General features: G+C 61.0%; 1 protein-coding gene across 5 annotated transcripts in view; it reads right to left on the minus strand.

The window, feature by feature from the left end:
- Positions 1-26,340, minus strand: part of DOT1L (DOT1 like histone lysine methyltransferase) — a 64,982-nt gene that overhangs the window by 3,540 nt on the left and 35,102 nt on the right. For 3 of the 5 annotated variants that reach the window (XM_072787964.1, XM_072787966.1, XM_072787968.1), the window contains 21 exons: positions 22,922-22,977; positions 20,678-20,757; positions 16,892-16,960; positions 16,111-16,217; positions 15,685-15,726; positions 14,678-14,788; positions 14,321-14,555; positions 13,762-13,875; positions 12,977-13,068; positions 12,559-12,660; positions 12,027-12,164; positions 11,273-11,398; positions 9,569-10,053; positions 9,244-9,379; positions 8,718-8,864; positions 7,552-7,666; positions 6,464-7,044; positions 5,972-6,174; positions 3,454-3,518; positions 2,141-3,070; positions 803-1,376 (listed from right to left, as the gene is read on the minus strand). In XM_072787964.1, coding sequence (XP_072644065.1) covers positions 838-1,376; positions 2,141-3,070; positions 3,454-3,518; positions 5,972-6,174; positions 6,464-7,044; positions 7,552-7,666; positions 8,718-8,864; positions 9,244-9,379; positions 9,569-10,053; positions 11,273-11,398; positions 12,027-12,164; positions 12,559-12,660; positions 12,977-13,068; positions 13,762-13,875; positions 14,321-14,555; positions 14,678-14,788; positions 15,685-15,726; positions 16,111-16,217; positions 16,892-16,960; positions 20,678-20,757; positions 22,922-22,977 — 4,473 coding nt within the window. In that variant the 3' untranslated portion in view covers positions 803-837. The remainder of the gene's footprint in view (positions 1-802; positions 1,377-2,140; positions 3,071-3,453; positions 3,519-5,971; positions 6,175-6,463; positions 7,045-7,551; positions 7,667-8,717; positions 8,865-9,243; positions 9,380-9,568; positions 10,054-11,272; positions 11,399-12,026; positions 12,165-12,558; positions 12,661-12,976; positions 13,069-13,761; positions 13,876-14,320; positions 14,556-14,677; positions 14,789-15,684; positions 15,727-16,110; positions 16,218-16,891; positions 16,961-20,677; positions 20,758-22,921; positions 22,978-26,340) is intronic. The other 2 variants (XM_072787965.1, XM_072787967.1) reach the window with 2 other exon arrangements.

A 26,340-nucleotide genomic window follows, 5' to 3' on the forward strand; every position in this document is an offset into this window, starting at 1 on the left:
CCCAGCCCCTAACGCGGACACGCCGCCAGCAGAGGAGTGGACGGAAACCCTTCCTGAAGGCCTCGCGGCAACGCTCCTCACCCGCTTCCAAAGGCGGGCCCTTCCTACACTGCCTTGCACCGACTCCACACTGACCGCCCGAGGCATGGGCCCCGTTCCTTGGAGCGGCGGGAGCTGTGCCGTGGCCACCACGACAAAGCACTGCCCACAGCCCAGGCCTTTGGCTCAGGAGCCTGAGGCACGAGCACCGAGTCTGGACGGCCCTCTATGCCTTGCCTTCTCTTAAAGCCCTCCAGGAAGCGTTCAGAGACACTGGCCACAGGAGGCCGAGGAGCAGGCAGGCGGCAAGGCCGAGCTCTGGGCTCCCCTGGTGGCCCCCATCCCTGGCCGCTGCACACGTGAAGCCCGAGGGTGCTGATGGGAGGCTCGGCCTAGAGGGGATGGGCCAGGCTGCCAGCCCTCTCCCCGTCGTCCTGCCACCTCCACTGGGCAGGGGCCCACAGGGGGCCCATAAAGGGCTGGGCCGGGCAGCGAGAGCTGGCCACTCCCTGGAGCTCCACGGTGGCTGCTCTTCTGCCCCAGAGACCGGAACACACTGCCAGCCCTGCCTGGCCACCCGGTTTCCCTCGCCTCCCTGTGCTGTCTTCCCTTGCACCTCTCAGAACCGTCTCCACCCGAGGCAGAACAGCCTGGGTCCCCTGGGGCCCTCCTCAGAGCCCTGCGGGCCCGTCCACTGTCTGCGGAAGGAAGGACAGATAGTTCAGGGTCTCGTACGGGCCCCCTGGTTGGGCTCTAGCCTTACCTTACAGAATACGAACTGCTAGCTAAGCAAGGTCTTTATCTCGGCTTAACCCCCGCAAGGCGCGCGGCATACGGAGGCGGCATGCCAAGGGAAACCCACACGGCAGACGGCCCCGTGGAGCTGGCCTGCGGGATCACGGGCGCGGCCTGGGCCAGGGCCAGCCCGGGCAGGGGCTGGTGGTGCACCGTGAAGGAGGGGCGGGGGGCCTTGTGCGGGAGGGAGGCGAGCTTGATGGACAGAGAGGCGTTAGCAGGCTGCAGAGAGGCGGCAGAGGAGGCGGGTAAGAAAGCCTGGTTAGCTGGGAGGGACGCAAGGTTCTGCAGAAGCACGGGCTCAGAGTTAGCCGGGAGCAGCGCGGGGGCAGGAGGCAAGGCGGCGTTAGGGGGAGGGGGTGCGGGGAGGGCGGGCTGCCCCGGAGGGGGCGGGGGCGGGGCCTGAAAGGAAGACGCGGGGGCGCTGGCCACCGCCTGCAGCGGGGTTAAGCTCAGCGTGGCGCTGCGACACGCAGCCCCGCTGCCGAAACTGGCTCCAAACGGATGAGCGGAGGCGGAAGGCACCGCGTGGTTAAAGACACCTGCAAACAGGAGAGAAAAACTCAGCTTCAACAGGTGGGCACTCTCCAGTCAAGCGCAGAGAGACACAACAACAGGGAAGCAGACAGTGGCCGCAGCTCCGCGTGCGTCGCAAGGGCAGGGGCAAAGCAGCAAGCAGCAGGGGCACGGGCGGCCAGGTGCAACTTACCTGCAGGGCAGCGCCGGGCCGCACCCCCTGTGGGCACGCCCACCCGGGCTCCCAGCCGCGGGACAGGGCCTTGGCCGCCTGTGCCCAGCAAGGAGCCAGCTGCAGAGGTCTGGGACCCCAAGGGGGCCTGGCCCGGCCCGGCCACGTGGCTCCTCTCCACCCCTACACGGTGCCACCATGCAGCAGGCGCTGTGGCCGCTCACTCTTGCCCAGCGCCAGCCCCCAAGGCTGCCCAGAACCCGTGGGCTGTGTCAGGTCGGACAGATGACCTCCACGGGGAGGAAACAAAGCCCTAGTCGTGGCGCCAGCTCTCCTGAAGGTACAAGGGACGCCGTCACAACCAGAGGGCCTGACGCAGGCCGACTCACGCGTGAGTGCTCTGCCCACACCACAGGCACATCTGCATCTCACGAAAAGGAACGAGGTGGCAGGTGCAAAGTGGACCCAAGGGGACAGGTGGGCACAGCCTCTCGCCCCTTAGGGGGCCCTGCAAGGGAACCTGGAAAGCAGTTGTCATTAGCCCAGTGGTCCAGGAGGGCGACGGTGTGCGGCCCACAGGACCTGAGAGTCAAATGGGAGAGACGTGCGTCTGCCTACCTCCAACTGCGCCGCCTGCCACCCCCGAGGAAAAGCTGCCCATGGCGTGCGAGTTGGTCAGTCTGGTTGCAGCGGACGAGACGTGCACCAGGCCAGCAGCAGCCGGCACGGAGCTGAACAAGGACTGCAGCACGGATGAGCCCAGGTTGGCCTGCAGGGACATGGGACCCAGGGCGAACTGCGGCCCGGGGGCGAAGGTGCCCAGGAAGGGGCGGTGAGTCTGGGCAGATGGGGCCGCGCTGACTGCCGAGGATGCCACCGTGGCGAGGCCGGGGCCGCTGAGGAGGCCCGCGGGAGGCACGGTGGCAGCAGAAATGAAGAGGTTGTGGCCATTCTTCAGGTCGGGCTCGCGGTCCCGGCCCTTGGTGGGCTTGCTGTGTGTCAGCGAGGCCTTGTCCGGGGGCCCGCACACTGGCAGGCCCAGCTCGCCCGCCTCCCTGCCCTTCGGGCCGCCCAGTCCGTCCAGCTGCCTCTTGTTCACAAAGGCGCCGGGCTCTGTGGCACCGCCCTCCTTGCCCCGTGGGGCAGGAAAGCTCAGGGGTGCGCCCAGGCTGGCTGCCTCGGGGACCTTGTGGGAGAGAGAAGCACCATCGCTGAAGCTGTGTAAACTGAGGTCGGCGGCCAGGCCCCCGCCGAAGGCGAAGCCATTGGGAGGGTTGCTGCTTGGGCTCAGCCCACCGGCCCCTGACAGAGCGCCGGGAAAGCTTTTCCTGGGGTGGGCAGCCAGCTTGGTGTCGGCCGAGCCGGGATCATCGAGGGGAGGCCGGAAAGTGAATAGGGAGTTCTGGCTCAGGGCGGAGCCGGCCTGCAGCGGGCTGTCGGCGCACTTGGCCAGGCCGAGGTCGGAGATGGGTGAGAAGGTGGACTTCCACTTGCTGCTGTTGGTGGGCTCGCTGGCAGGGGTCGGCTTCCTCCCGGCCAGGCCACCACCTGCCGAGGAGAGGCAGAGCCTGTGAGGTCCAGGGTCCGAGAGCCACTCCCTCCCACCAGAGGAAAGTGTGCCATGGAGCCCAAGTGCCTCTGTTGGGCGGTCAGGTGGTTGAACAGGACGAGGGTGGGAAGGGACAGGGAGCTGCAGACGGGAGCATCTGTGCAGGGACAGCATGCAAGCACAGAGTGTCAGACTCTGGCCCGGTTCAACCAGGAGGGGATGGGACTGCCTTCCAGGGACTACGGTCCATTGGAGCGGCATTTAGCATCATGCAGAGACAATTCTGGAAGCCCAGCCCAGAGTAGTTGCTCCTGAGGGTCAAGGCCACACCCTGGGTCACTTTGAGCCTGGGAGTCACAGGCCAGGGTGCACAGCTACTCACCGCTTTCCAAGGTTTTTGGAGGGGATTTGCTTTCTAAGGAAATTGTTGCAATTTTTCTTTCGATTCTATTAAGAAAAAAATAGATAACAGATGTTTGAAATCCATTTCCACGCTGACTGCCCAGGGAGGGACAGAAGCAGGCCGACGCACAGCCCGCCCGGCCGCAGACTGCTCTACAGGGGACTGTGACCACCAGGCAGAGCAGGATACTGCCCACAGGGGACAGTGCTGAGAGCTCGGGAACGGGGGTGTCACTTCCCTTCACAAGTTGCAGGTGGGGCCGCCTGTTTTAACTTGCCTCCCAAGCTCTTTGTCAAACCTCAAAGGCTTGCTATAGCCACAGGCACTACATCGTCTACGGCGTGTCACCCACGTGACACGTAGCACACAGCACCCTAGAGCAAGTGGGTACTTGCAGTGGTGCCAGGCCATAAAACTGTGTATACTCTACGTGTCGATACTGTCCACGCACATCCCGAAGAACACCATGACCTCCGGAAACACGAGAAAGCGGCGGGAAAAAATCTGGAAACTCCAAAGTCGGACATTCCCAACACAAAAGAAAAGCACTGAAGTGCAAAATTTTTAAAAACATAATTTCTGTATGTGGAAGTGGAACAGAACAGAGTCACCTAAACAAGACACCAAAGCACAAGCAATGAAAGAAGACAGAAATGGAACTGGATCAAAATTTAACACTTTTGTTCCTCAGAGGACACCTGAGAGAACGTGAAAAGAAAATCCAGAGAAAGGAAGAAAAGATTCACGGATCAGGTATCATATAAAGGATCACGTGTCAGGGCGCCCAGGGGCTCGGTGGTTGAGCGTCTGCCTTCGGGCCAGGACGTGACCCCGGGGTCCCGAAATCGAGTCCCACATCAGGCGTCCCGCACTGGGCTCCCCGCAGGGAGCCTGCCTCTACCTCTGCCTGTGTCTCTCATGAGTAAAAAAATAAAATCTTTAAAAAAAAAAAAAAAAAGGATCACGTTTCTAGAACATATAAAACACTCTTATAACAACAAAAAAGGACCCGAACAGACATCTCTGCAGACAAACAGCCATGAGCACACGGGAAGACGGGCAACACCACTGGTCAGAAGAGCTCCCCTCACACCTGCAAGAATGTCTACTAGGTTAAACTCTTGTGTAAATTAAAAACATTTTCTGAGGTTTTATTTATTTATTTAACAGAGTGCACAAACGGCAGAGAGGGAGAAGCAGGCACCCCGCTGAGCAGGGAGCCCCACACAGGATTTGATCCCAAGACCCCAGGATCATGACCTGAGCTGAAGGCAGATGCTTCACTGACTGAGCCCCCCAGGCACTCCTATTTTTTTTTTCTTTTTAAGATTTATTCATTTGAGAAAGAGAAAGAGTGCATGCATGTACACAGGCACATGAGCAAGGGAGAGGGGAGAGGCACAGGGAGGAGAGGGAGTCTCCAGCAGACTCCATGCTGAGAGCGGAGCCCAATGCAGGACTCCATCTCACAACCCTGAGGTCATAAGCCAAAATCAAGAGTCGAACATTCAACAGACTGAGCCACCCAGGGGCCCCAACTGTAAACATTTTCAAACAAAAACAGGTGTATGAAAGTTCACAGCAGCGTTATCCCCAGGAGCTAAACACTGGACACTCCCCAAGTATCCACTGGCATGTAACGAATGAACACAATTATATGTGGTTTGTCTACACCCGGGATACGACCCAGCCCCGGGGAGGAAGAGGCCCCAACACCTGCCCCCACATGGACGGACCCCAAGGACACTGGGCTCAGGGAGGGGACCCAGACCCAGAAGGACACCTCCTGCAGGACCCCCCTCCCAGGAGGTCCCCAGAGGGGGTGGTGGGAGCCGGGGGCGGGGGGTCAGAGTTAACGTGCACGAGCTTCTTTGTGACACGGTAAGAATGTTCTAAAAATGATACCGGTGACATTTGCACAATTCTGCGAATATACCAAAAACCACTGGATTGCACTCCCCACACAGGCAATGTGCTACGTGAACCAGATCTAATCAAGCTGTTACATATTAGAAATCATTCACGATCCAACACTCCAGACGTGCAACATCGACGTGAACTGGGGAACTCTGCTTTCTCGAGCCCTTTCCTGCTGCAGCCGCCCACGCTCCCTTCATCTGTTCTAACCAAGTGACACTGGGGTCAGGAACGAGAAGGGACACGGTAGCCCCACGCCCCGGGGGGCTCTGGGCCCAGGGGGCGGGCTCTGGCCTGGATGCTAAGTCTCAGGCGGGAAGACTGCTGGGGCCCTTCACGAGCAGCTTCTTACAAGTAAAGGTGAAGAGTCTCGGGCCACTGTCCACGTGGGGACGGCTGCTCTGTGGAGCCGTGGACGCAGCTGAGGGCCCACGGTGGGGAAGCGCCGAGGTCAGGACCCCTACGCCCCCCAACTGACAGTAGTGCGATGCTGACTGGCCTCTGCCCAGGCGCTGCCCTGGGAGGTCCCACCTCATCACGAGGGCCTCTCCCCCTGGAAGCCCCGCCCGGCTCCACTCACCTGGCACTGCCTGGCTCGTCCTCGGAGCCCTGCTCCTCATCTGAGGTCAGTGGGGAGTAGTGGGCCCCATTGGTCTGGCTCAGGGGCTTCTCCTTCTTGAGAATGGGCGGCTGGTCGTTGTCCTGGTAAGGGACAGGGGAGCTCTTCAGGCTCTCGGGGGACGAGATGGCCGTGATTTCCAAAGGCTGGTTAATGTTGCTGACCTGAGGGACCAGCACAGACACAGCACAACCCTGTCAACAGGCTCCCCCGAGCACCGGCACCCAAGGGCTCTCCTTGGCTCCCCCCGCTCAGACCACTGGGAACGGCTAAGCCTGCCCTCTGCCTTCAGAGGAAGGTGGCCTGTGGCTGGCCTCCTGGCTGTGCTCCCGGGGCCTGTCTCCTTGGCCAGGCTGGGAACACGAGACACCACGGGCAGGCACCTGCCTGGGCCGGGTGGGCCGCCATGCCCTCCCCACTGCGTCCCTGCCCCCGAGCCGCCCCTGGCCTTACCATAGAGTTGAGGTTCAGTGGGGACCCTGAAGACTGCGTGAAGAGGCCGGCAACGGACGGCAAGGCCCGACGCTTAGGCGATACGCCTGAGCTCAGGCTCGGGGTCCCCGCCGAGGCCCGCTTTCTCCTGCCCCGCTTGCGGCTGTCCGACCCATGGCCCTGGCTGCTGTCCCCGCGGGCACCCGTGGGCAGAGGGCTGGGTTTGCTGGGAGGCGACTGTTTGGCACTGCTGCCACCAGCTGAGATGGTAAAGACAATCCTCCTCTTGGCTTCGCCCTCGGGGTCTGAGAAGCCCGCCTCGGACGGAAGGTCCCCTTTGTTGGCATCGGGGAGCGGGCCCTGGGCGACACTGCTGAGCCGCGGACTGGCACAGAGCGGATGGGCGGGTGAGGCTGCACCGGAGCCACGGGACTGTGGCAGCAGGGGCGGGTGCTGCGGGGTGGAGCTGCAGGACCCCATGCTGGCGAACAGGCTTCCTGAGCCAGAGACCTCGTCGAAGGCGCTGGGCTCTGCTCCAGGAGCCAGGGGCGCTGGGCTGCCTGCCAGGGCCCCACTGACAGCCACCGAGCCCGTGTAAAAGCCTGCCGGGAGGGACAGGGTTTCTCAGGGGAGCCTGGGCCAGGGTGGCCGAGGCGCCGTGAGCCACCCGGCCCTGCGTAGCCTGTGGCGGCCTCTGCCAGCAGCAGTCAGAGGTCTCAGCTAGAGACCCGGCAGCCCAGACGCCACAGCAGCTGGACAAGGATATCACCAAGTGGGTAGGGCAGACCGCCCGGGCTGAAATGCTGCCAGAGGAAGCGCGTGCTCATCAGGACACCCCAGGCCAAAGCCTCATGAGATGTACTGAGGCCCAGACGAGAGCCCCCAACCTCCAGGGCTCTTTGTGCTGCTGCCCACAGCCCTGACACAGTGCAGACCCCATGGCCAGGAGGACGGGGCCGGCTCAGAGCCTGGTCTGGCTCACCTAGGGTGCTCACACCCCTAGCCCGTCCTGGCTCCTCCCCCTTCCAGCAGCAGCAACAGAGGCTGGGGAGGGCTGGGCCTTGGGGAAGGGCCAAGGGCAGGGACCCAGGAGCCAGAGGAGCACTGACCTGCAGGAGTTGAGGCAAGGCTTTTGCTTCCAGCGCTGTGGGTGTTTGTGCCCATCTGCTTTTCAAGTGTGGACGAGGACTCTCGGGTCTGCGGCACAGGGCTCGGGGTGCTTCTCTGCGGAGAAAAAGTACACACTGTCAGCAGAGCCAGGGCTGAGGGTGAAAGTCAAGGAGGAAGACCCAGACATCGCCACAGGATGTGCAAAGGGCCTGAGGCAGGGAGAAGAGCAGGTATGTAAGAGCTGATGTACAGAAGGGGAAATGACCTGCTCAAGGTCTGAGCGCTGTGGGTAGCCACCAGAAGGTTCTGACAAGGTGAGGAGCAAATATCTGACTCGGGTTCCAAAGGACTGTTCTGGCTAACAGCAAACATCAGGCTGGGGACGAAGGGAGCAGGGATGTTAATGACCGGCTGCAGCTAGGATCCAAACTCCTACGTGGGACGGGATGAAGATACACCCCCACACAAAGCCTGTGTACGCACATTCACAGCAGCGTGATTCGTAACGGCCAAAGGCGGAAACAAATGTCCACCCTCAGATGAACAGATGCACAATGTGGACAAGAAGGTCACTGGGCTGCCAACAGGAGTGAGGTGCCCACACGCCACCTTGCGGACCGACCCCAAGCCCACAACACTTATGGAGGGAACCAGACACAGGAGGCCCCACGGGGTGGGAGTCCACGTGTGTGAATGAATCTGTGAACAGGTAGCGGCCGCGGGACTACGAACAGACTAAATGCCACTAAGACGTACACCTTAATGGGTGGGTGGTCACAATAGAGGAAGGACCGCATCACACAGGATCACACTGCTCACGGGTGCACACACATGAGGCAGGACGAAGGGAGGCGGCCTTCAAGCTTCTACCCAACCTGGGGTTTTATTCCCTCTCCACCTGCACACACCACCTTCCACAGAAACAGATCCGAGGTAAAAATGGGAACATATTGTAATGAACTCTGGATCCTGGGCTCTGTCTGGGGGCGTTGCAGTACGCTCCAAACATACAGCATGCAACCTAACAAGCAGGCCTCACAAGGAAAAAACACGATGAGACCCCTCTGCGTACACATGGCGCTCTGGAACGCACACTCCTCGAGCCCGAGGCCCCGGGCCAGTCCGACCAGGTGGCTGGCACCTTCCCTGCCCAGCGTCCACTCACCACTTTCTCGGCGCGGCTGGGCAGCACCACACTGGCCAGAGGGATGCTGACGGGCAGCTTACTGGGCTGCACGGTGCTGAGCGGGATGCTAACGGGCAGGCTGGTGATGGCCTCTCCGCTGCTGGCATAGGCACGCTCCTTCAAGCCCTGCAGACACACCACCAGACCGGCCTTGCCCCTGCTGACCAGTAATGCCCGGCAACCAGCAGCCCCCGGAGGGCAGGGAGGAGAGTCCTTACCCCCTAATACCCACGCACCACCCAATGGCTCCTCCTCCTGAACTCCAGGGCCCTCACACCAGTTACTTTCCCACAGTCTCTCTCCTTCCTATCCTTTCGGGTGACGGCTCCCCCACAGGAGCTCTGCAGCAGCACCACTTCCCAGGCTCATCCTGACCCCCTACCTGGAGGTGCCTCTGCCCTGAGTCCTCTGCAAACTGGCCTGGCCCTCACCTGGAAGGCTCCTGCTAATGCCCCTACTCAGGACACCTGCTGCGCACCCCCCGCAGCCTGGGCCCTGCCCTCACCTTCTCGCTGCCCCTCTCCCCTGTCATCTGTAAGGCCACGGGGGACGAGGGTCGAGGGTCCTGAGGGCTCAGCTTGATGCCGTTTGCGATGCCAGGGCTCTGGTATGGAAGGCCGTTCTCCTTGGTATGCTCAGCTCTGGAACAAGACACATCCATGGTTTGCTCTCTGGGGAATCGCCACCACCATGGCTTTGCATCTAGAGTTGGTGGCCGGGCCTAGCAAATACTCCAAATCTCTTCCAAACAGCTGAGCTCTCACTCAAAAGACCCCAAGGTGGCCTGAGGGCACCAGAGCAGGGCTAGCAAGCTCTGAGTGCAGACTCACCGCGGGTGCAGCTCACTGGCGGCTGGCTTGCCGCTGGTCGCGTGGTCCTGGCTCAGGTGACGCCGCAGCACCAGCTTGGCCGGGGAGAGCCTGGTGTAGTCGGGCAAGGCCAGGCCAGACATCTTCTCGAGCCTCGACCGGCTGCTGTGGCTGGGGGTGCAGGGTACGACTTCCTGGTCCAGCGGGGAGGCCAGGTACTGAGGCGTGTTCTGCTTGGATGAGGGCCGGCTCAGCGCGCTGCAGAGCTCGTAGTTGGCTGCGTGGCCGTTCATGGAGAGCTCTGGGCTTGCGCTGCTGAAGTGGGGCAGAGAGAACTTGGAGCAGTCCAGGTCGAGGTGCAGTCGGCTGGGGTCGGCCTCCAGCTCCCGGCCCAGGGCGCCCTTCCCACGCAGGTGCGCTGACAGGGCCTCGTCTGGAGGCACACAGGACTTGAGCTGCAGGAGCTCCTGCTGCCGCTGGCTCTTCTCCAGCTCCACGATGCTGATCTGCAGGGCGAGGCGGGGGTCAGGGCTGCTGCTCGGCTTGGGGGCCCGCTCACACCTGCCCCGGGCCTGATGACAAGCCGGCCCAGCCACACACCCAGGGGAAGAGCCACGCGCCCAGCCCGGGTCAGGAAGCTCTGGGGTGAACGGCACGCAGAGACCCCGTCTATGCCTAAGCAGGCTACAGACAACCCGTCCATTAGAAACCCCGGCACTGCGCTTCCTTCCCGGCACTCGGGACACCAAGCATTTTCTCTTTGATTTCTCAGCTTTCTTTGTGATTTCCCCCATCACCAACATGCCTCCTGCCTTCATTCCACAGGGGCTCAGCACCCAAGAGGCTTCTCTTATAGACGCGTCTCCTGCTGGCGTGTCCGCAGAAACAAGGCCTGGCTCTCTGCTCACGAGGCTGGCAAGCCTCTCTTTCATGACCCGCAGGCAAGGACACCTGGGCCACAACCCTTCAGAAAGCAGCTCAGCCCTGTACCCCGGGATCTTAAACCACTTGCAGGCCCGCTCTGAGGAGTAGGTCTTTAAGACACACATACTTAAAACGAGTCTTCAGTGCAAAACAATTCATTGTGACATTGTTTTGTAACAACAGAACATTTTACAGACCCTGACGGCCCAATGACTAGGAAGGCTTCACGTAAGTGGTGAAGCCAGGCTGGAGAGATGCCAACCTGACAGGAGGCCACAGCCTTGCAAATGGAGCATCCCAGGACCAATGATGCCCGTGCCACACACCCTGCTGTGGTCCTGCTGCCCCCGAAGGCTACCCAGCCAGTCAGCCAGCTCTGGGAAACCTCAAGACAAGACAGACCTGTCCGTTTCCCCTGCCCTCCCGGCCTGTTTCCCTGCAGACCTTGGCGAACACGTTACTCTTCTCGCAAAAAGCCCAAGCCGTTAAACCTTGGTGCTCAAGCACGGATCCCCTCAGGGGCGGCTTCAGAAATGACTCAGCAGGGAGCACTGAGGCAATCCTAGGTTTTGAATGGGGCCCCAGACACTCTGGGCGCAAGGGAGCCCCTCCAATGCTCAGCCCATCGCTCCCCTCAAGGCCAGACAGGGATGCCCAGGCTGCCGTCACTGCAAGACCAAAACCAATACCCCGTCCTTGGGAGCAGAATGGCTCCTGTGGGTCAGCTGATGGCATCGGCCATGTTCCAGCCACTGCCATGGAAGCCCTGATAGGAGCCCCTGCTATGGCCGCAGCGCCCACCTGCAGCTCCAGGCAGTGCCTCTGCTTCTCGGAGATCTGGCTCCTCAGGGCCTGCTTCTCCTTCAGCAGGTTCTCCAGGGACAGCGTGGACCAGTCCAGCTTTAGCTCCTCACACCGAGCCTTGAGCTGTGGGGACAGGAGGTCGTGGTGGTGAGCCCTGGCCAGGCAGAGGGCAGACCTCTGCCCCGGGAACATGTGCTGCTGTGGGGAGGGTGTGGTGGGGACCCTGCAGCCCGGCAGAGGGCAGACACTAGGGGCCCTGGGGGGAGACACAGCAGGGGTGTGGGCCCGTGTCCCCGAGGGCCTATGTGCCTGAAGAAGAGAACCTGCCAAGGGAAGGCCAGGCTGAGGAGGCAGCCCGAGGATGAGGCCGTGGGTCCCCATAAGAACACTCAGGGGGAGCAATGTGAGGGGGCCCTCAGGATGGACCAGGGAGGGAGGCCTCATTAGAAGGGACTTTCCTGCACACTCAGTGACATGTGCCTGGTTCCCAGAGGAAGAAGGGCCCAAGAGATCTGTACCCTGCCCGTGGGTACATCGAGGAGACCAGCATGGGGCGCAGGATACCCAGGTGCAGGCCACCCAGGAAGCCCCGTCAAGGGAAAACATCAGAGTCTCTGGAAGGGCTGTGGGCCCCACTGGTGCCAGTGTGCTCCAAGGGCCCAGGAAAAGGCCTTGCAGTCCTGGAAAACTGGCAAGCACCCTCTCATGCTCTCTGTCCAGGGCCTGGTGCCCGCCCTCTCCCGGCACCCACCAGCTGTAGGCTCTGGCTCCTCAGCTCCCTGTTGTCCTTCTGCAGCTGCTCCGTCTGTTCCCTCAGCTGCTGATTATGAGCCGAGATCTCCTTCTGTGCCTGAATCAGGTCGTTGTAGGTCAGCGCCTTCACTCCCAGCTGGGGACACACGACAGCAGAGGTGGGCTTTCACGCAGGAGTGCGGTACGGCAGGCAAAGGGCAGGCGGAGGCTCAGTGGGCTCGAGCCACCAGGGACTGGGGCTAGGGGGGTGGCTGAGGAAAGTCACCAATAGGACGTACAGTGGCCCAGGAAAGGAAAAAGGGGATGGCCCAGAAGCACAAACCCACGCCAGCAACCCTCCAACTACACTCTCACGTTCTAGATCCTTCTATCAGAAAACGTAAAAAGGCAAAGCACCAAGCAAGAAAAAGTCCTTCCAGACCTCAGAGCCCTGGCCTGTGCCCTGCCCCTGCCCATCTGAATCCTGTGCCTGGGGCCCTCTGCTGGGCCAGCAAGCCCAGGGGGGCAGCTGTGGTCTCTGGCTCCCCTACCTCATCCAGTTTCTGCTGGAAGAGCCTCTTGATCTCCTCTTTCTGGGCCTGGCAGTGGCCAAACAGCTGCTGCGCAGCACCTAGCAACCGGGCGTTCTTCTCCTGCAAGGACAGAGCATGGTGACGACAAGGCCCTGTCCCCACCACGTCCCTTCTCACAGAGGGCCTGCAGGAGAGAGGCTCAGCAGGACATGCCCCAGTCCAGGAGGCCGATGACCCTCAGCGATTCTCACTGGTCAAGAGCGTTCCCACCCAGTGAGGAACGAGACTCCAAGGCCTTTCTGAATGCAACAGGGACTGCACATGGGCCAGTGAGGAGACTGCCACCTCTCTCAGGGCCAGGGCCCCTCCTGGGAGGGCGGGGCCGTCCATGCCAGCGGGTGGGGCACGGAAGCGGCCAGCACAGGGCAGAGCTCACCTTTTCCTGGTCCAGCAGCTGCTGCAGGCTGGCCTTGTACTGGGCGGTCTTGGTGTACGCCAAGAACTGCAAGTACTGAATCTTGAAGGATTCTAGAACGGGTCAAGCACACGTTAGCGCGGACATGATCCCACTGAGACCAGCAGGAAGGAGGTGGGCAGTCCTTCAGAAACAAGTGTCGGAGGGGCTGCCACCACCCGAGGCTGCGAAGAGCGTCTGTGTCACTGCTGCCATCACGCCAGGGCCTTCCGTCCCCACCCTGGGCACCCCTCATGGCTCCCGCCACCACCACCCCAGATCTTCTTCCAAGACCATGCGGGTTTCAGTTAGTAAATCTGCCGCTTTTCTTAGCAAACACGTGCTGCTGATGCTGACCCGAGAAAACCACCAGCTCCCAAAACGTGAAAAGAGTTTCTTCTACCCAATTTTTAGAAACAAGCCGCAGCTTCATCTAGTCCAGCAGCATGGGCACATACACACTCCGCTCAGCCACATGGGACACCAAGCTCAACCCCCACACAGCCTTCCCAACCCAATGCCGCAGACATGGGCTGGGTGGATCCCTGGGGGCGTTCCCGGTGCTGGGGAGTATGGAGCAGCATCCCGGGCCCCAACCCAGTCACCACAACCATCCATGTCCCCAACCATGACCCCGTGTGCCCTGGGGCAGACATGTGCCCTCTGGCAAGCTCGTGGGCCCGGCTGACTGTGGCAGCACAGACCCTGGGCCCCCGTGACCTAGCAGCACAGGGGCTTGCTGGGGAAGGTGTGTGGGTGTGGCTCACCTAGCAGCTTCTGCAGTGCGGGTGGGGTGGGTGCCAGCAGCAGCTGGTCAGGGGGGTGCCGCTGCACACTGGGAGGTAGCTGATAAAACGGGCTATGAGGTGACTTGTACGCATCTGCAGAGAGACAGAGCAGCCACGTGTCAACAGCAGGCCAGAGTGCCCGCACACTTCCATAGACCACTTCAGGGAACTGGCCAGCTCATTAAGACATGAGACAACACACGGTTCCTAGAGTCCAGAGACGTGACCAGACACTGGGCATCTTGGCACTTGGAGAAGTGGAGTCGAACACCTGCATGGCCTCAGAAAGGCCCATGAAGCCATGTCCCTTCGGTGTAACCTTCCTCAGAACCCAGGGTGGCAGGATGATGGGAAGGCCCCCATCGCAGCTGGCTCTCGGGCAGACCAGCTAGGTGTAGACAGGCACGAAGATGCCCCACTGTGCCCCCAGAGGATCTGAAACGTGGGCACCCCACTCATCGTACCAAGACAGGGAGGCAAGGGGAATGCCGGGACCAGCAGACTGCATGCCCGAGGGGCCCAACAGAGGCTGGCTCACCCTGCGGCGAGGGCGCTGCCGTCTGAGACGCGGCCTGGGCATGCAGGAGGTCCAGTGCAGTTTGGCTCTTCTTGGGCTTACGCTCGGGGTTTGCAGTGCTCATCTTCTTGGGACGCCCACGCTTCCGGCCGGCCATCTTCCGCCCCTTCTTATTCAGCTTCTTCTTTCGGGCTTTGGAGGGAGACGGCTTTTTGATGGTGGTTGCCCCAGCCTTTTCTTCCTCGGCACCAGAATCCTACCAGATGGGAGGTGGGGGACGTCAAGGGAGACCCAGGCCCTGGTAAGTACTGCGTATGCCCGGACACGGGAGCCCTCCGTGGGGTGCCGGGGGCATGGGGCAACAGGGCGCGCACTCACCATAGGGGTGTCGGCAGGCACAGCAGCCTTGTTCTCGGGCACCTTGGTGGGAGTGGTCGTGTTGCTCTTGTTCTCTCGCTGCTGCCGGCGCCGAGCTGCCTCTTGTTCCTCCTGGAAAGCAAGTGTCAGCCGTGTCTGCAGAAGGGCCAGCTCCACAAGGGCCCCTCCTGCAGCTCCAGGCGCACGGCCAGTCCAAGCTCGGCTCGTTTCAGCACAGGTGAGGAAATGGAGGTGCAGAGGAGCCGGAGAACATGTGCAGGCACGCACACCCCCGGTTCTGTCAGAAACCAGGCAGCCCTCCAACCATGGATGGTACAGGACCCTGGTGCTAGGGTGGGAGGAGCCACCCTGGCCATTTCTTCCCTCCTGTTGGCAGCATGCTTCCCCAAACCAAGGAGGGCCCGTGCGGCAAAGAGCATTCTCCTCCGGGAGGAGACACCACGGTAAGGGGAAGCACGGTGCCAGCCAGCACGTTAAGACTCAAGTGCCCCTAAATACAGTAGGAAGGACACGGGAGCCTAGGCGGTCAGAGCTGGCCATCTCTGAGGGGGCCTCCCCTGCTTGGACACTCGTCACCAAAAAGCAAAGCTCCTGCCCAGACAGCCACTGAATCCGGACGCAAATGAACAGCGGCCATGAAGCCGCAGGAGGGAGTGCCAGAGCAGGAGCTGGAAGGGACACGGGAACCACAGCGGGAACCAGCAGCCAGAGCCATGATTCAGGCCGGACAGCATCGCAGAACATTCCGGCCCCTCTGGGTTTCAGGTCAGGACAGCGCGAAGGCTGTTCGCTGTCCTGGACTTGGCTCACTGCGTCAGCCAAATCCCATTTAGAGACTCATTCAACTCATTCCCCAAAAACGTGATACTGAAGCTTCTGAAGACGAGGCCGGTGTGCCCCCAGGCCCCTGTCACTCACACCAGCTCCTGTCCACAGGGCCATTCACAGCTGGCTCCCCCCACAAGCAGGGAACACATGTCTTTAAGGCAAGGAAGAAACACACTTACCCTGAGTTTTGGGTTTTTCAGACTAGAAAAATAGTTTTCAAGCTAAAAAAGAAAAAAAAAAAGAAAACAGAGAAAAGAAAAATTCGTATTAGAAATCAGTCCCAAACCCTGTCAGGATGAAACCAACCGCCCGGGCCTGCTGACAGCAGACAATCTCATGGGGCAGGGCGCAGTTTAGCAGACAGACACCCAGCAGGGGACGCACGGCTGCCCTGACGCCCTCCTGCTCGGGGCCCCCACAGGGTGAGCCCCTGCAGACCCCACAGCGCCGTCCCCTCATACCAAGGCGGGGCTGCCGCTTCACAGGCCATCTGGAACAAGGCTGCCGTGCCCAAGGGCTGAGGGCAAGCCTGGGACCCCAAGCTCCTGACCCACTCCCTTCCTGCTGAGGGCCGGCTGTGGGACCCCCCGACGTGGGGCACTCACTATGGTGCGGTCGATAGTGTGCAGGTAGTAGGAGACCGGCTTCCCCGTCCAGGACACCGAGCCTTTCAGGGGCGAGAGCTCCACAACGCGCATGATGGTGCCGATGTCTGCGCACAACGGGCTGTGGTTAGGGCCCGTTCTGCGCCCGGGGTGAGAGCGGGCCCTGTGTAGCTTCTGGGTGCCCCCCCCCCACGAGACGCCGCCAGACGCCCGGGCGAGGTGGTCCCAATGAGGTAGGAAGGGACAGAGATGTACAGCCCGGCCACTGGAGGCACCTGGCCGCCAGCATGCTCTGGGTCGGGGAGGCGTCCACAGCGACCCCAAGGTGCTTGTCCAAGGGAAACAGTGACAAGCACGGTTTGGAAAGTACTTTGGAAAGCACTTGAGGGACAACTTAACAACAATGTGGCTACGGGAACTCCCAGCAGCCCTGAGGCCCCCAGGCTCCCTGCCGCAAGCCCCTCCTATGCAGGGACAGGGCCGCTGCTGGGCTCAGGCCAGTCACAACAGGAACACAGGGTGCTTGGTAAAGCTATCCGAGTCCTCATGACCTCTAAGCTCCGCCCCGGGCCACTCTGCCCCCAGGGGACACAGGACCATGTCTGGGGACGTCTGTGCTTGTCACATGGGGTGCTCCTGGCACCGAGGGGGTGGGGCCGGGGCCACCCAGAGGACGACCTGCCCCGATGTCTGTAGCACCAGGGGCACAGACCCACACTGACGCCCGTCAGGTACTTAAAATCGTGTGTCTTAATAATTCAGCAACACAAGCCTCACTTACCGCTCAAGTTTCTGCTGTTTATCCGGAAGTTGAGAGGTGCGAAGGGCTTCGAGGACACAATTCTGCCGCCTGAAACACAAAACTAGTTACTGCCATTCGTCGGGAGAGACCTGAACGTGCACCAGAAGCAGGACAATGGAGCTTGGAGGAGGAAGCGGCAGCCCCAGGAGCAGTGGGGCAGCAGCGGCACCGAGTCCCCGCAGAACCAGGAGCTGCCTTCCCACGCAAGTGTGCCCCATGGATGGCTCTCCTGTCTACACATGCCCCGGGCCCCGGGCTGGCCCTGCAGCGTTGGCCGCAGACCCAGAGCTGCCTGCAGGGTCGCGCCGGCACGGGGCGGACACCCCTCGGTGAGGACACACTGGGAAGGCTGGCGCCCCCTCCGCCGTCTCTGTCCTCGTGTGGACGAGTCCCACAGTCAAAACTGAGTCTGAGGGGCAAAAGCAAACCCTACAGTCCAGATGACACAGACACCACCTGACCGTGTCATCGGGGCAGCCACACAGACAGCAGTGGTTCTGTGGGCTGAGTTCTAAGGAGAGAAAGACGCACAGAGGAACCTGCAGGCTCACCAGGGAGCTCACAGTGCATCTGCCCCAAGAACACTGTAAATAAATACAGGCACGCTCACAGAGACCAAAGTTCTCAGCAGGAAGGGGAAAAGAGCCACAAAGTCAAAGAAAATAATAATAATGTTACGTTTAAGTTGGCAAAGTTCATTTGAATCCATTTCCACGTGCACATGCACAAACACTCCTGCCGGTGACACCCAGCCACCATCCTAAGAACTATCCCCAGCAGGAGCAGAGGATGATGGGCGCAGTGCTAGACCGGGCCACGTGCAAGGTCAGGTGGCAGCCTTGTGCCAGGGAATGAGTCAGAGTCAGGGACTGCCGGGTCACATCAAAAGTCTCAGCGGCCAGAGGCTGAACAGAGTCCCATGGGACACTTAGAACCCTCAGGGCCTCTGAAGAGTGTGGTGCCAAGTGGGATGAACCCTGAGGTCCCCTGGGTGCTCCCATTAGGAAGACACCACCCTGTGCTGCCCACATGGCAAGGGCCAAGGGAGCTGGGAGGGGCCCCTGAGGGCACGTCGCTACAGGACCACAGTCAGGTGGCTGGGGACTGCAGGGCTCACAGGCAGTCCCACCCCGTCAGGTCCCCCAAGCCTGCCCACAGAAAACCACAAGGGAGAGACCAGAGCAGCAACACCTCACAAGACAATGGCCCAGATGCCCAGCAGGTGCCATCAACAAATATGGAGGAGCCCTGCTCTAGCAAAAGCCCACCTGGCCCCTGGCCCGGCCCAGGATGAGACAGTCAGAAGGAGGGCCCTCGGGTGGGCGGCAGGAGAGTGACAGGTAGAGGGGCCCTCCGTTCTGCCCTGATGGGGGTGCACAGCTCAGTGCCCAGGGAAGCCACTGACCACTTGCTATCATAAATGATCGGGACTAACCTGGGCAGCATGTGTACGATCACCTGCATGCAGAGCCACGTGCACACGACACACAGCTGTCAGTGCCGAAGGCAGCTGGAAACCACCTGTGGCTGTGTGACCCTTTCACTTCCTTGAAACGTTTATAATTTTTAAAAATATTTTATTTATTTATTCATCAGAGACACAGGGAGAAGCAAGAGACACAGGCCAAGAGAGAAGCAGGCTCCCTGCAGGGAGCCCGATGCGGGACTCGATTCCAAGACTCCAGGATCACACCCCAAGCCGAAGGCAGACGCTCAACCCCTGAACCACCCAGGTGTCCCCCCTTGAAATGTTTTGTAATGAGACGTGGGGGGACACATCCTGTTCCTCTCTCCTAGGAACACAGATGAGGAGAGCACGCAGGGCCGTCCTAGGACTAGTGACAAGAGGCAGTTGGGACGGAGCAGGGAAGGTGCTATGTACACAGGCTTCTCCCAAGTTGGAAGTGCCAAGGTCATGTTGAAGCCATCTCAGAATCTAGAAAACCTGCAGCAGCTTTAGCAGTTGCATTAGGAACTGCAGTGACTGGCCAAGGATGAGGACACTTCCTGGGGCTTCTGGCCCAGGCCCTGGGAAGGACACTGCTGACCACAGGGCCCAAGCGCGCAGACAGCATGAGAGCCGCATATACAACCTCACACTAAGGCCACAGCCCGCGGCCCACTCCTCCAACAGGGAGTGCCACGCTGCGGGCCGGGAGGCCAGGCTCGTTCACACCAGGAGGACCCTGAGAAGGACGGGCACCCGAGGTCAGAGCCCCGATGAGGACAGCAGCAGCCCCTGCCACTCCACAGAGCCTGGCTGCTGCTAATCCTCGGAGTTTGTGAGGGAGTCCATGACTGGGGTCCGAGCACTCGGCTGGAAGCCTGTGCCTGCAAGCAGTGGATTCCTCTCTCTCCTCAAACAGTGGGCGATGACCAAGGACTTTGGATTCAGAGTGTCTCCAAGCTAGGCCAGAAAGTCTCCCAAGACTTTCTTCACATGGAGAAACGAAAAATGCAGCAGCCAGGAACCCTGGACACTTGGCTCAGTGAAGACACACAGCAATAGGCATGAGGGTGCGGACAACCAGGCGACACGGCCCTCATCCACGGGAGACAGACGGGAGGACCCACGGAGGCCCATGCGCTCCAGATGGTGCCCAGAGTGACCTGCACCCGGAAGAAGGTACAGGTGTTTCTATCTTCCCTCTAGGAGCTCACTGAGTTTTCCGTCCTGTGCTTGGAGTCGGAGCACACACACTGCAATCCAGTGGCAGTTACAAAGGCCTGAATTGGTGTTCAAATGAAACTAGTTCACTCTCACCTACTTAGAAAGTTCTAGACTAGACGATCTCATCTGGCTGACATCCCAAATGCACGAGGGTTTCTGGCACAGCAAAGGGATAGGAGACACCTAACCTGCGCTGCCTGGTACCTGGCCATGGCCCTGATCCCTCACTCCTGGCAGCTAAGATGGAGCACGAGGGAGCCCCCTCCCCCTGTCCAGGCTCTGCGGGGAGACTGTGGGAGCAGGGCACGTGGCCCCAGAGTACACGCCCCTCAGGTGCAGAGGGAGTCTCAAGGCTACCACTCAGGGTGGCCATTCTCAGGTACACCACGGGCCGTGGGAGCAGCCAGGGACAGCAGAGTGCTCCCCGAGGAGGACTGCCCTGCTGGCCAGACTGTACCCCAGCACACTGGCCTTAGACTCAGCTTACTAAAATTCAGAAAACAAACTTCTACCTAGAAGGTTCAGGCCAGACTCAGAAGAGGACCTCACTCTACAACACCACCCACACAATTCCAAATCCAGAAACCTCCACAAGCACAAGGAAAACTCAATCCTACCTAAATGCCAACTGACTCTCAGGGAAGCAGCCTGGCTGGAGAACCAGAGCATGGGCTTTCGAGCTCCTTCGGCGACCTGCCCCTCTGCTGTGCCCAGCAGCTCCACGGCAAGTCCGGGACTCACACACGGCAGGGATGGGAAGGCAGAGGATGGCAGCAGGGGCGGCTCTGGCCAGGGGATATGGGCCCACATGTGGGAAAAAACCAGAAAAAGCCTAAGAGGCCCCTAGGTTAGGGTCACCAGACAAAACGGGTGCCAGTCGAGTTTGCATCTCAGGTCACAGTTCAGTCACCCTCCAGCATAAGCTTGTACAGAGAACATCCTTATCCTGACAAGCTCCTTGCTGCCTGCAGGATACCTGAGTGTAACTGCAGAGCCTGAAGCCCGCTTGTCAGTCTGGCCACCCACCCCGCGATCCCTGGGCCCAGGGGCAGCTCCCGTCACAGACAGGGCAGGGTTAAGGGGAAGTACGTTACCTTCCTTCATGTTCGCAAACCGCTCCTTCAGCTGGTGATCCACCTCAGGACCAAAGGCAAAATTATTCACAAATATAACACTGCAAAATAATATTCCAGTTGAGTAAAACGAAGGTTCCATTTGCACACATGCACAGAGTCCCAGTGCACGCCACACCTACCGCCTCCACCGCCAGCTCCCCCAGCCTGGGGACGGGACCCGGGCCCGCAGGGCATGACGGCTGCCCCTGGGACGTCCCTGGGGTGGAAACACGGACAGCTCAAACATCACCCGGGGACACAGGGATGAGGACACCTAGGCAGGAAGGCAGCAGGGACAGAGGCCACACTTGAAAGTGAGCCGCCTGAGGACAGGCAGGACCAGAGGCAGAGCCCTGCCAGGGGAGGCGTGGCTCGCCCCTTCCTTCCTTCCTCCTGCTCTCTCTGGCTCTCTCTGGCACCGGGGTCTGAACACGCCAACCTGGGTGGCCAGGGAGGGACTGCCCCACCTTGGGCGCGCAGAGGCGCTCTCGGGGCGGCTACGCTCTACTAGCAGCTGTGCCACCGGTCCTCTCGAGTCCCACGGGTAAGCAGCTCCCCACTCGGGCAGAGGCTGTGCCCTCCCTCATGAAGTGCCTGCCTCCAGATAAAAACCGCGCAGCAGCGAAAACTATGCCGCAGAGGGCAGAACTGCACCCAGGACCTTTACTTCGTCTTTTGCAAGTGACAGAAGACAGAGTAGGCTGATGGCCGTCCCCTCGCTGCTTGTTTTGAGTCTCGACAGTTTAAAATCGAGACGCCTGGAAACCATCACAGCAACAGGGTGAAGTACAGTCACAGAAGACCTGATCAGAGCTGGAGCAGACACCGGATGGCAGCGGGCAGAGCGGCGGGGAAGAAATGCTGAAGACGTGGATCAAGCCCAGCACGCTCTCCCTGCGCCACCGCACAGCAAAGACAAGGACAGGGGACTCTAGGCTGGGACACGCTCCGACAGGGAGTGAGGCTGGCCTGTCCCAGTACCTACTCAGGGACGGAGCCTGGGAAGGCTGGACACCAAAGGCTCAAGATGGCAGAGGCCATGACAGGGCATGTGCCAGCCAAGGCCCCAAGGACAGCTCTGATGGAAGAAGGGTGCTCCAGAGGCAGCTGCCCCCCCACATCTCATTCACGAGAAACCAGCAGCAGAGACAAATGTCCCCAGCAAGAAGGGCTGGTAGGGGAAGAGAAAGGACACCCCTGCTAGGAAGCAGAGCACCCAGGGGGACGTCAGGGGGATGCTCTCCAGTTACCAAGACCTGTTTCCACTCTGCCTGCACGAAAAGGGGCCTGGGGGACAGTGCATGTTCCTTGAGCTCTCATGTTGCCAGGGTGACCACAAGATGTGACACCTCGGCCTGGATGCTGCTGGCCAATGAGGGTGGGGGTTCCTCCCCACTGACAGGAATGCCCACGGGGTTAGCAGGAGACTCTCGGGAAAAAGAGGAAGACATGGTGAGCAAGGGAGAGCAAACTGGACCCAATTCAGATGAAGACTTCTCATGGGAGAGCCACAAAGGAAGATGCTCTGGAAAGAATAGGACACAGCTCTCCCTGTCAGTAGACAGGTGGGAACTACGGGGCAGCAGGAGGTAAGTAAGCACACCTGAAGGACAGACAGGGAGAGGACAGATGGCAAGATGCCCCCAAAACAGTGGACCACCGTTGGCAGAGCAGACTTCAGCCCAGGAAAATGGCTCTGGGGCGTGCAACACCTCTCGGGTCCCCGGGCTTCCAGCATCTAGGCTGATGTGCCAGTCCATGACCTCACTGCGGCACCCCCAGCCCAAGGCCAGGGGAAGGGCTGCAGACCAGCTTCAGGCCCACAGCAGGTCTGTAGGAAGGCGTGGGCAGCGCCGCAGCACCCCAGATGCACGGGACAGGACACCACTCTACCGCTGGGTGCAGAGAAAGAGCCCTGCCTCTGCACCCCGCCGGGAGAGGCGTAGACACAGCAAGAACCCACACGCTGAGCACAAGGCCCAGATGGTAGGGAAGCGCCCTCCCAGACGGGCAGCCGGGGGACTGGCACGTGTGAGCATCGAGCCACACCTGTCCCTGCCCTGGGGCCCTGGGACCAACCCCCGGACCACCTGCTCTGCTGCAGGCGAGGGACAGGGAGACAAGGACCCCGCCAGCCTCCACCAGCCTCCTCTCCTGTGTGAACCGCAGTGCACCCCGCGGCCTCGCACCCTCCCCGGGGGCGCCTGCCCGGCCAAGCCCTACCTTGTGTTGGCAATCCGCTCTCTCCACTCTTCTGAGAGGAAGTCGCCTCTTTCCAGCTGAAAGGAAGAGAACAGGAGGGAGGCTGACTCAGGAGGCCTCACCCGGCCTCGCACCCTGCCCACCCACCTGCCCGCGGAGAGAAGATGAAATGAGCGCAGTCACTGAGGTGGGGAGGACATACGACCAAGGTGGCGGCGGCTCCCGGGGTGAGGGCCCCGCTCTGGCAGTCACTGTGCAGCGACCCCGAGCGGGAAGGGAGGTTCCAGCCACGCCAGAGGATGCGCTGCAGAGTCACACAGAGCCAGGTGGGGGCGAGCTTGGGGCACGGCCACGCATGGTTCTCAGCCAGCTGTAGGCCGGACAGAGGCGGGCTGGCAGGCCAGGGCAGCACACAGAAGAGCTGTCGTGATTCGGGAGGCGACCAGGCCACAGAGCACTGTCCCGGGCGCCCCGGCACCGCACACGGTGAGGCCAAGGCTTGTTCTCTGACCCCCCGCAGCACCAGCCTCCTGGGGGCTCACTCGCTCTTCAACGCCTGCTCTCCACGCCGCGCATCCCAGCACACCAGCACTGTGACGCCCGGAGCACCCAGTTCTTACTGACCAAGGTGTCCAGAGCTGTGGCACTCAGTGAACCAAAAAGTTGAAGTCTAATTTTATTATTCTTTAAAAATGCTCAGCATACGCCAGAGAGAAGCGAGAGTATACATCCCCACAAACCTGTGCACGCCCGGTCCTGGCAGCACAATTCAGAAGAGCCAAACAATGGAAACAACCCAAAACTTCCATCAGCGTGTCCACTATGCACAGGCACGCCCCCCAGCGCCAAGCAGGAGTGGGGCCCCCACACGCTGCCCCGGGGACAGACCCCCAGCCCATGAAGCTCAGGGAGACAACCAGACACAGGAGGCCCCATGGGGTATGACACGTCCAGGACGCGCTAGTCCACAGACGGGGAGAGGGTTAGGGGAGCCGGGGGGAGGGGGCGGGGTGACCAGGAAGGCCCACTCTCCTCACGAAGACAGCAGGCACCCACTGGGACAGTGGACCTGCTGTCACTCAGAAAGGGACCGAAGAAAGACCGAGCAGAGACAGGCCTATGAGCACTGCGCCCCAGTGCAGAGGCTGTGCACCAGGGCAGAAGTAGCTGCCAATCCTATGCCCTCCAGCCCATGCAGAGATCCCACCTAGGGTGCAGGGGGATCAGGGGAGGGCACAGCCCACCGAACGCGCTCAGGCACCGGGGGTGTTGCCCACACCCTAGCTGTCGTTATCCCTAAACACTCTCCCCACTTATGGAGCTTTCTGAACCTGCCACTCTCCCCAAGACAGCCTTGCTAGGCCTCAGGAGGGACTCAAATCCAATTTTACTGGTGCTGTGCAAGAGAGCGCTGGCACGGCGGGCCCGAGACCCCTCCCCAGACGCCCTCTGCTGCATCTGGAACTGGACGCCCAGCTCCCGCCACCTCACAGGCTGAGCCGTCTGTGCAGACACGGGGTTCGTGCTGAGCACCTGCTGCCCTCCTGAGCCTGGGGTCCCGGCCGAGCCGGGCAGAGGGCCCCCCGAGACCGACCCCCGCAGAGAAGCTGGGCGCCGGGTCTCTGCCAGCCCCGAGACCACACCTCGCACACATACTCACGGCTCGTGTTGGGGGAACTGAGCGTGTCCTGTGGGTCACCCGGGGGAGGACCCTGGGAGCTCGAGCCTGGTGTCCCCGCCCCGCCCCCCCAGGCCTCCACCCTGAGCTCGTGTGCTTCACATCCTCTCTGTGTAAGGCAGGGCCACGGGGCTGACTCGGTCAGGTCACTCTCTCTGACTCGGGGCCTTCAGGCACTTGTCCACATGGCTCCCCTTTCCTGGGGGCCCCCCTCTAGGCCGTGCTGTCAGGCCACGGCAGCACTGCTGAGCCAAGGCAAGAGAACAGCCCCGTCCTAGGCGCTGCCCACCATGTCCTGCTGCAGTTCTGCTCCGGGCATGGGTTGCCCGTGATCCTCCAGGAGGGACTGGCTGGCTGGGGCACCCGAGTTAACAGTGGCCAGAGAGAGGTGTGTGGCCTTCCTGTGCCCCTGCCCAGGGACCCCGTGCCTGGCCCCAACACCACTGGGCCCTCCAAGTAGGAGAGGGCTCTGGCACACACAGGTGCAGAGGGCTTCAGTCCCCCACCTCCTGTTCCACAGGCACCACAGGTCCACTCGAGGCCCTGAGCCAACAGGCAGGGCTAGGGCGGGACACAGGTGGAGTGTGGGAGTGTGTGCAGCCACACACCCCAGCCACTGCAGTCCCACAACAGGGTCCTGGAAGCTGTGTCCATGCCTGCATGGAACACACACACTCTCTGGTCGGGAAAAGAGCACAGCTTCCAAGAATAAGAGACTGAGGTCAGCCCCACCCAAAATCAGGGGGGCAAGAGCCACCCATGGGCAGCCCTGCTACTCAGCTAACGTGCCAGGAGCTGCTGCAAGTCCACAGACGCAGGAAAGCTCAGTCGAACCACCAGACCCTGTCTCTTGGCAGCACCCGCCTCCCAGAGATCCAACTCCAACCGAGACCAGAGCGGAGGTGGGCCAGAGCTTCTGAGATGCATGGGGCCCCAGATGACATGGCCCAGGCACCCCGAGGGCCACACAGATGCCATCCTGACGTGGCCAAACCTGGAGGGGTGGCAGGTGCCCAGAGGGAGGCCCCTCAAGGCCCAGGATAGAGAGTCACCGGACCATGAGTACGGAAGTGCCTCAGCACAGGCCAGTCCACAGACACCCTAGCACCATCCCCACGTGGCACCTCCTTGAGGCCACAGCTGCCCAAGGTAACAGACTCTCAATGCACGAAACCTACTGCATACCAGGCCCACTGCCAGGCGCCGCAGCATATGGGGCTCATTGTCAACAGCACGGTTACCGTGTTACAGGGCTCCGGGGGCCTGGATGCCAGCCTGGGCAGGGAGCTGGACAGAGAGTCTCCCAGGTAGAGGCAGCACCCTGAGGTGACACAGGCCTGCAGGCAGAAGCCATGCAGAAGGAAGGAATGGGGGCTGTGACAGGAGGAGGCCTGTGCGCGGGCAAGAAGGGCCTGGCGCCCAGGCACCACTGCGCGGCAGGACGGGGAGGTGGAGGCCGAGGCTGGCAGGGGACCCTGGCTGGGCGGCGCCTCTGCAAAGGCAGGGGGAGCGGGAAGGGGGGGAACAGAGGAGGCGGCGGCCGCACGGGAACCCTTGGCCTCCAGAAGCAGGCTCTAGGCCTGGAAGCACACACTGGGCTATTTTTAGACTCCTCTTGGCTCTGTTTCCTCTTAGATTCTTAAGTAACAGGAGCAGGACTCTGTCCGCCAACAGGGACGCCTGGTCAAAGCCACAGAAAGCTGGGGGAAGGCCTCACAAGACCTAAGACATAAGTTCCCGCCAAATTTGGGTATTCAGCAGT

This window comes from Canis lupus, chromosome 19 (assembly GCF_048164855.1).
Source record: "Canis lupus baileyi chromosome 19, mCanLup2.hap1, whole genome shotgun sequence".
Classification (NCBI taxonomy): domain Eukaryota; kingdom Metazoa; phylum Chordata; class Mammalia; order Carnivora; family Canidae; genus Canis; species Canis lupus.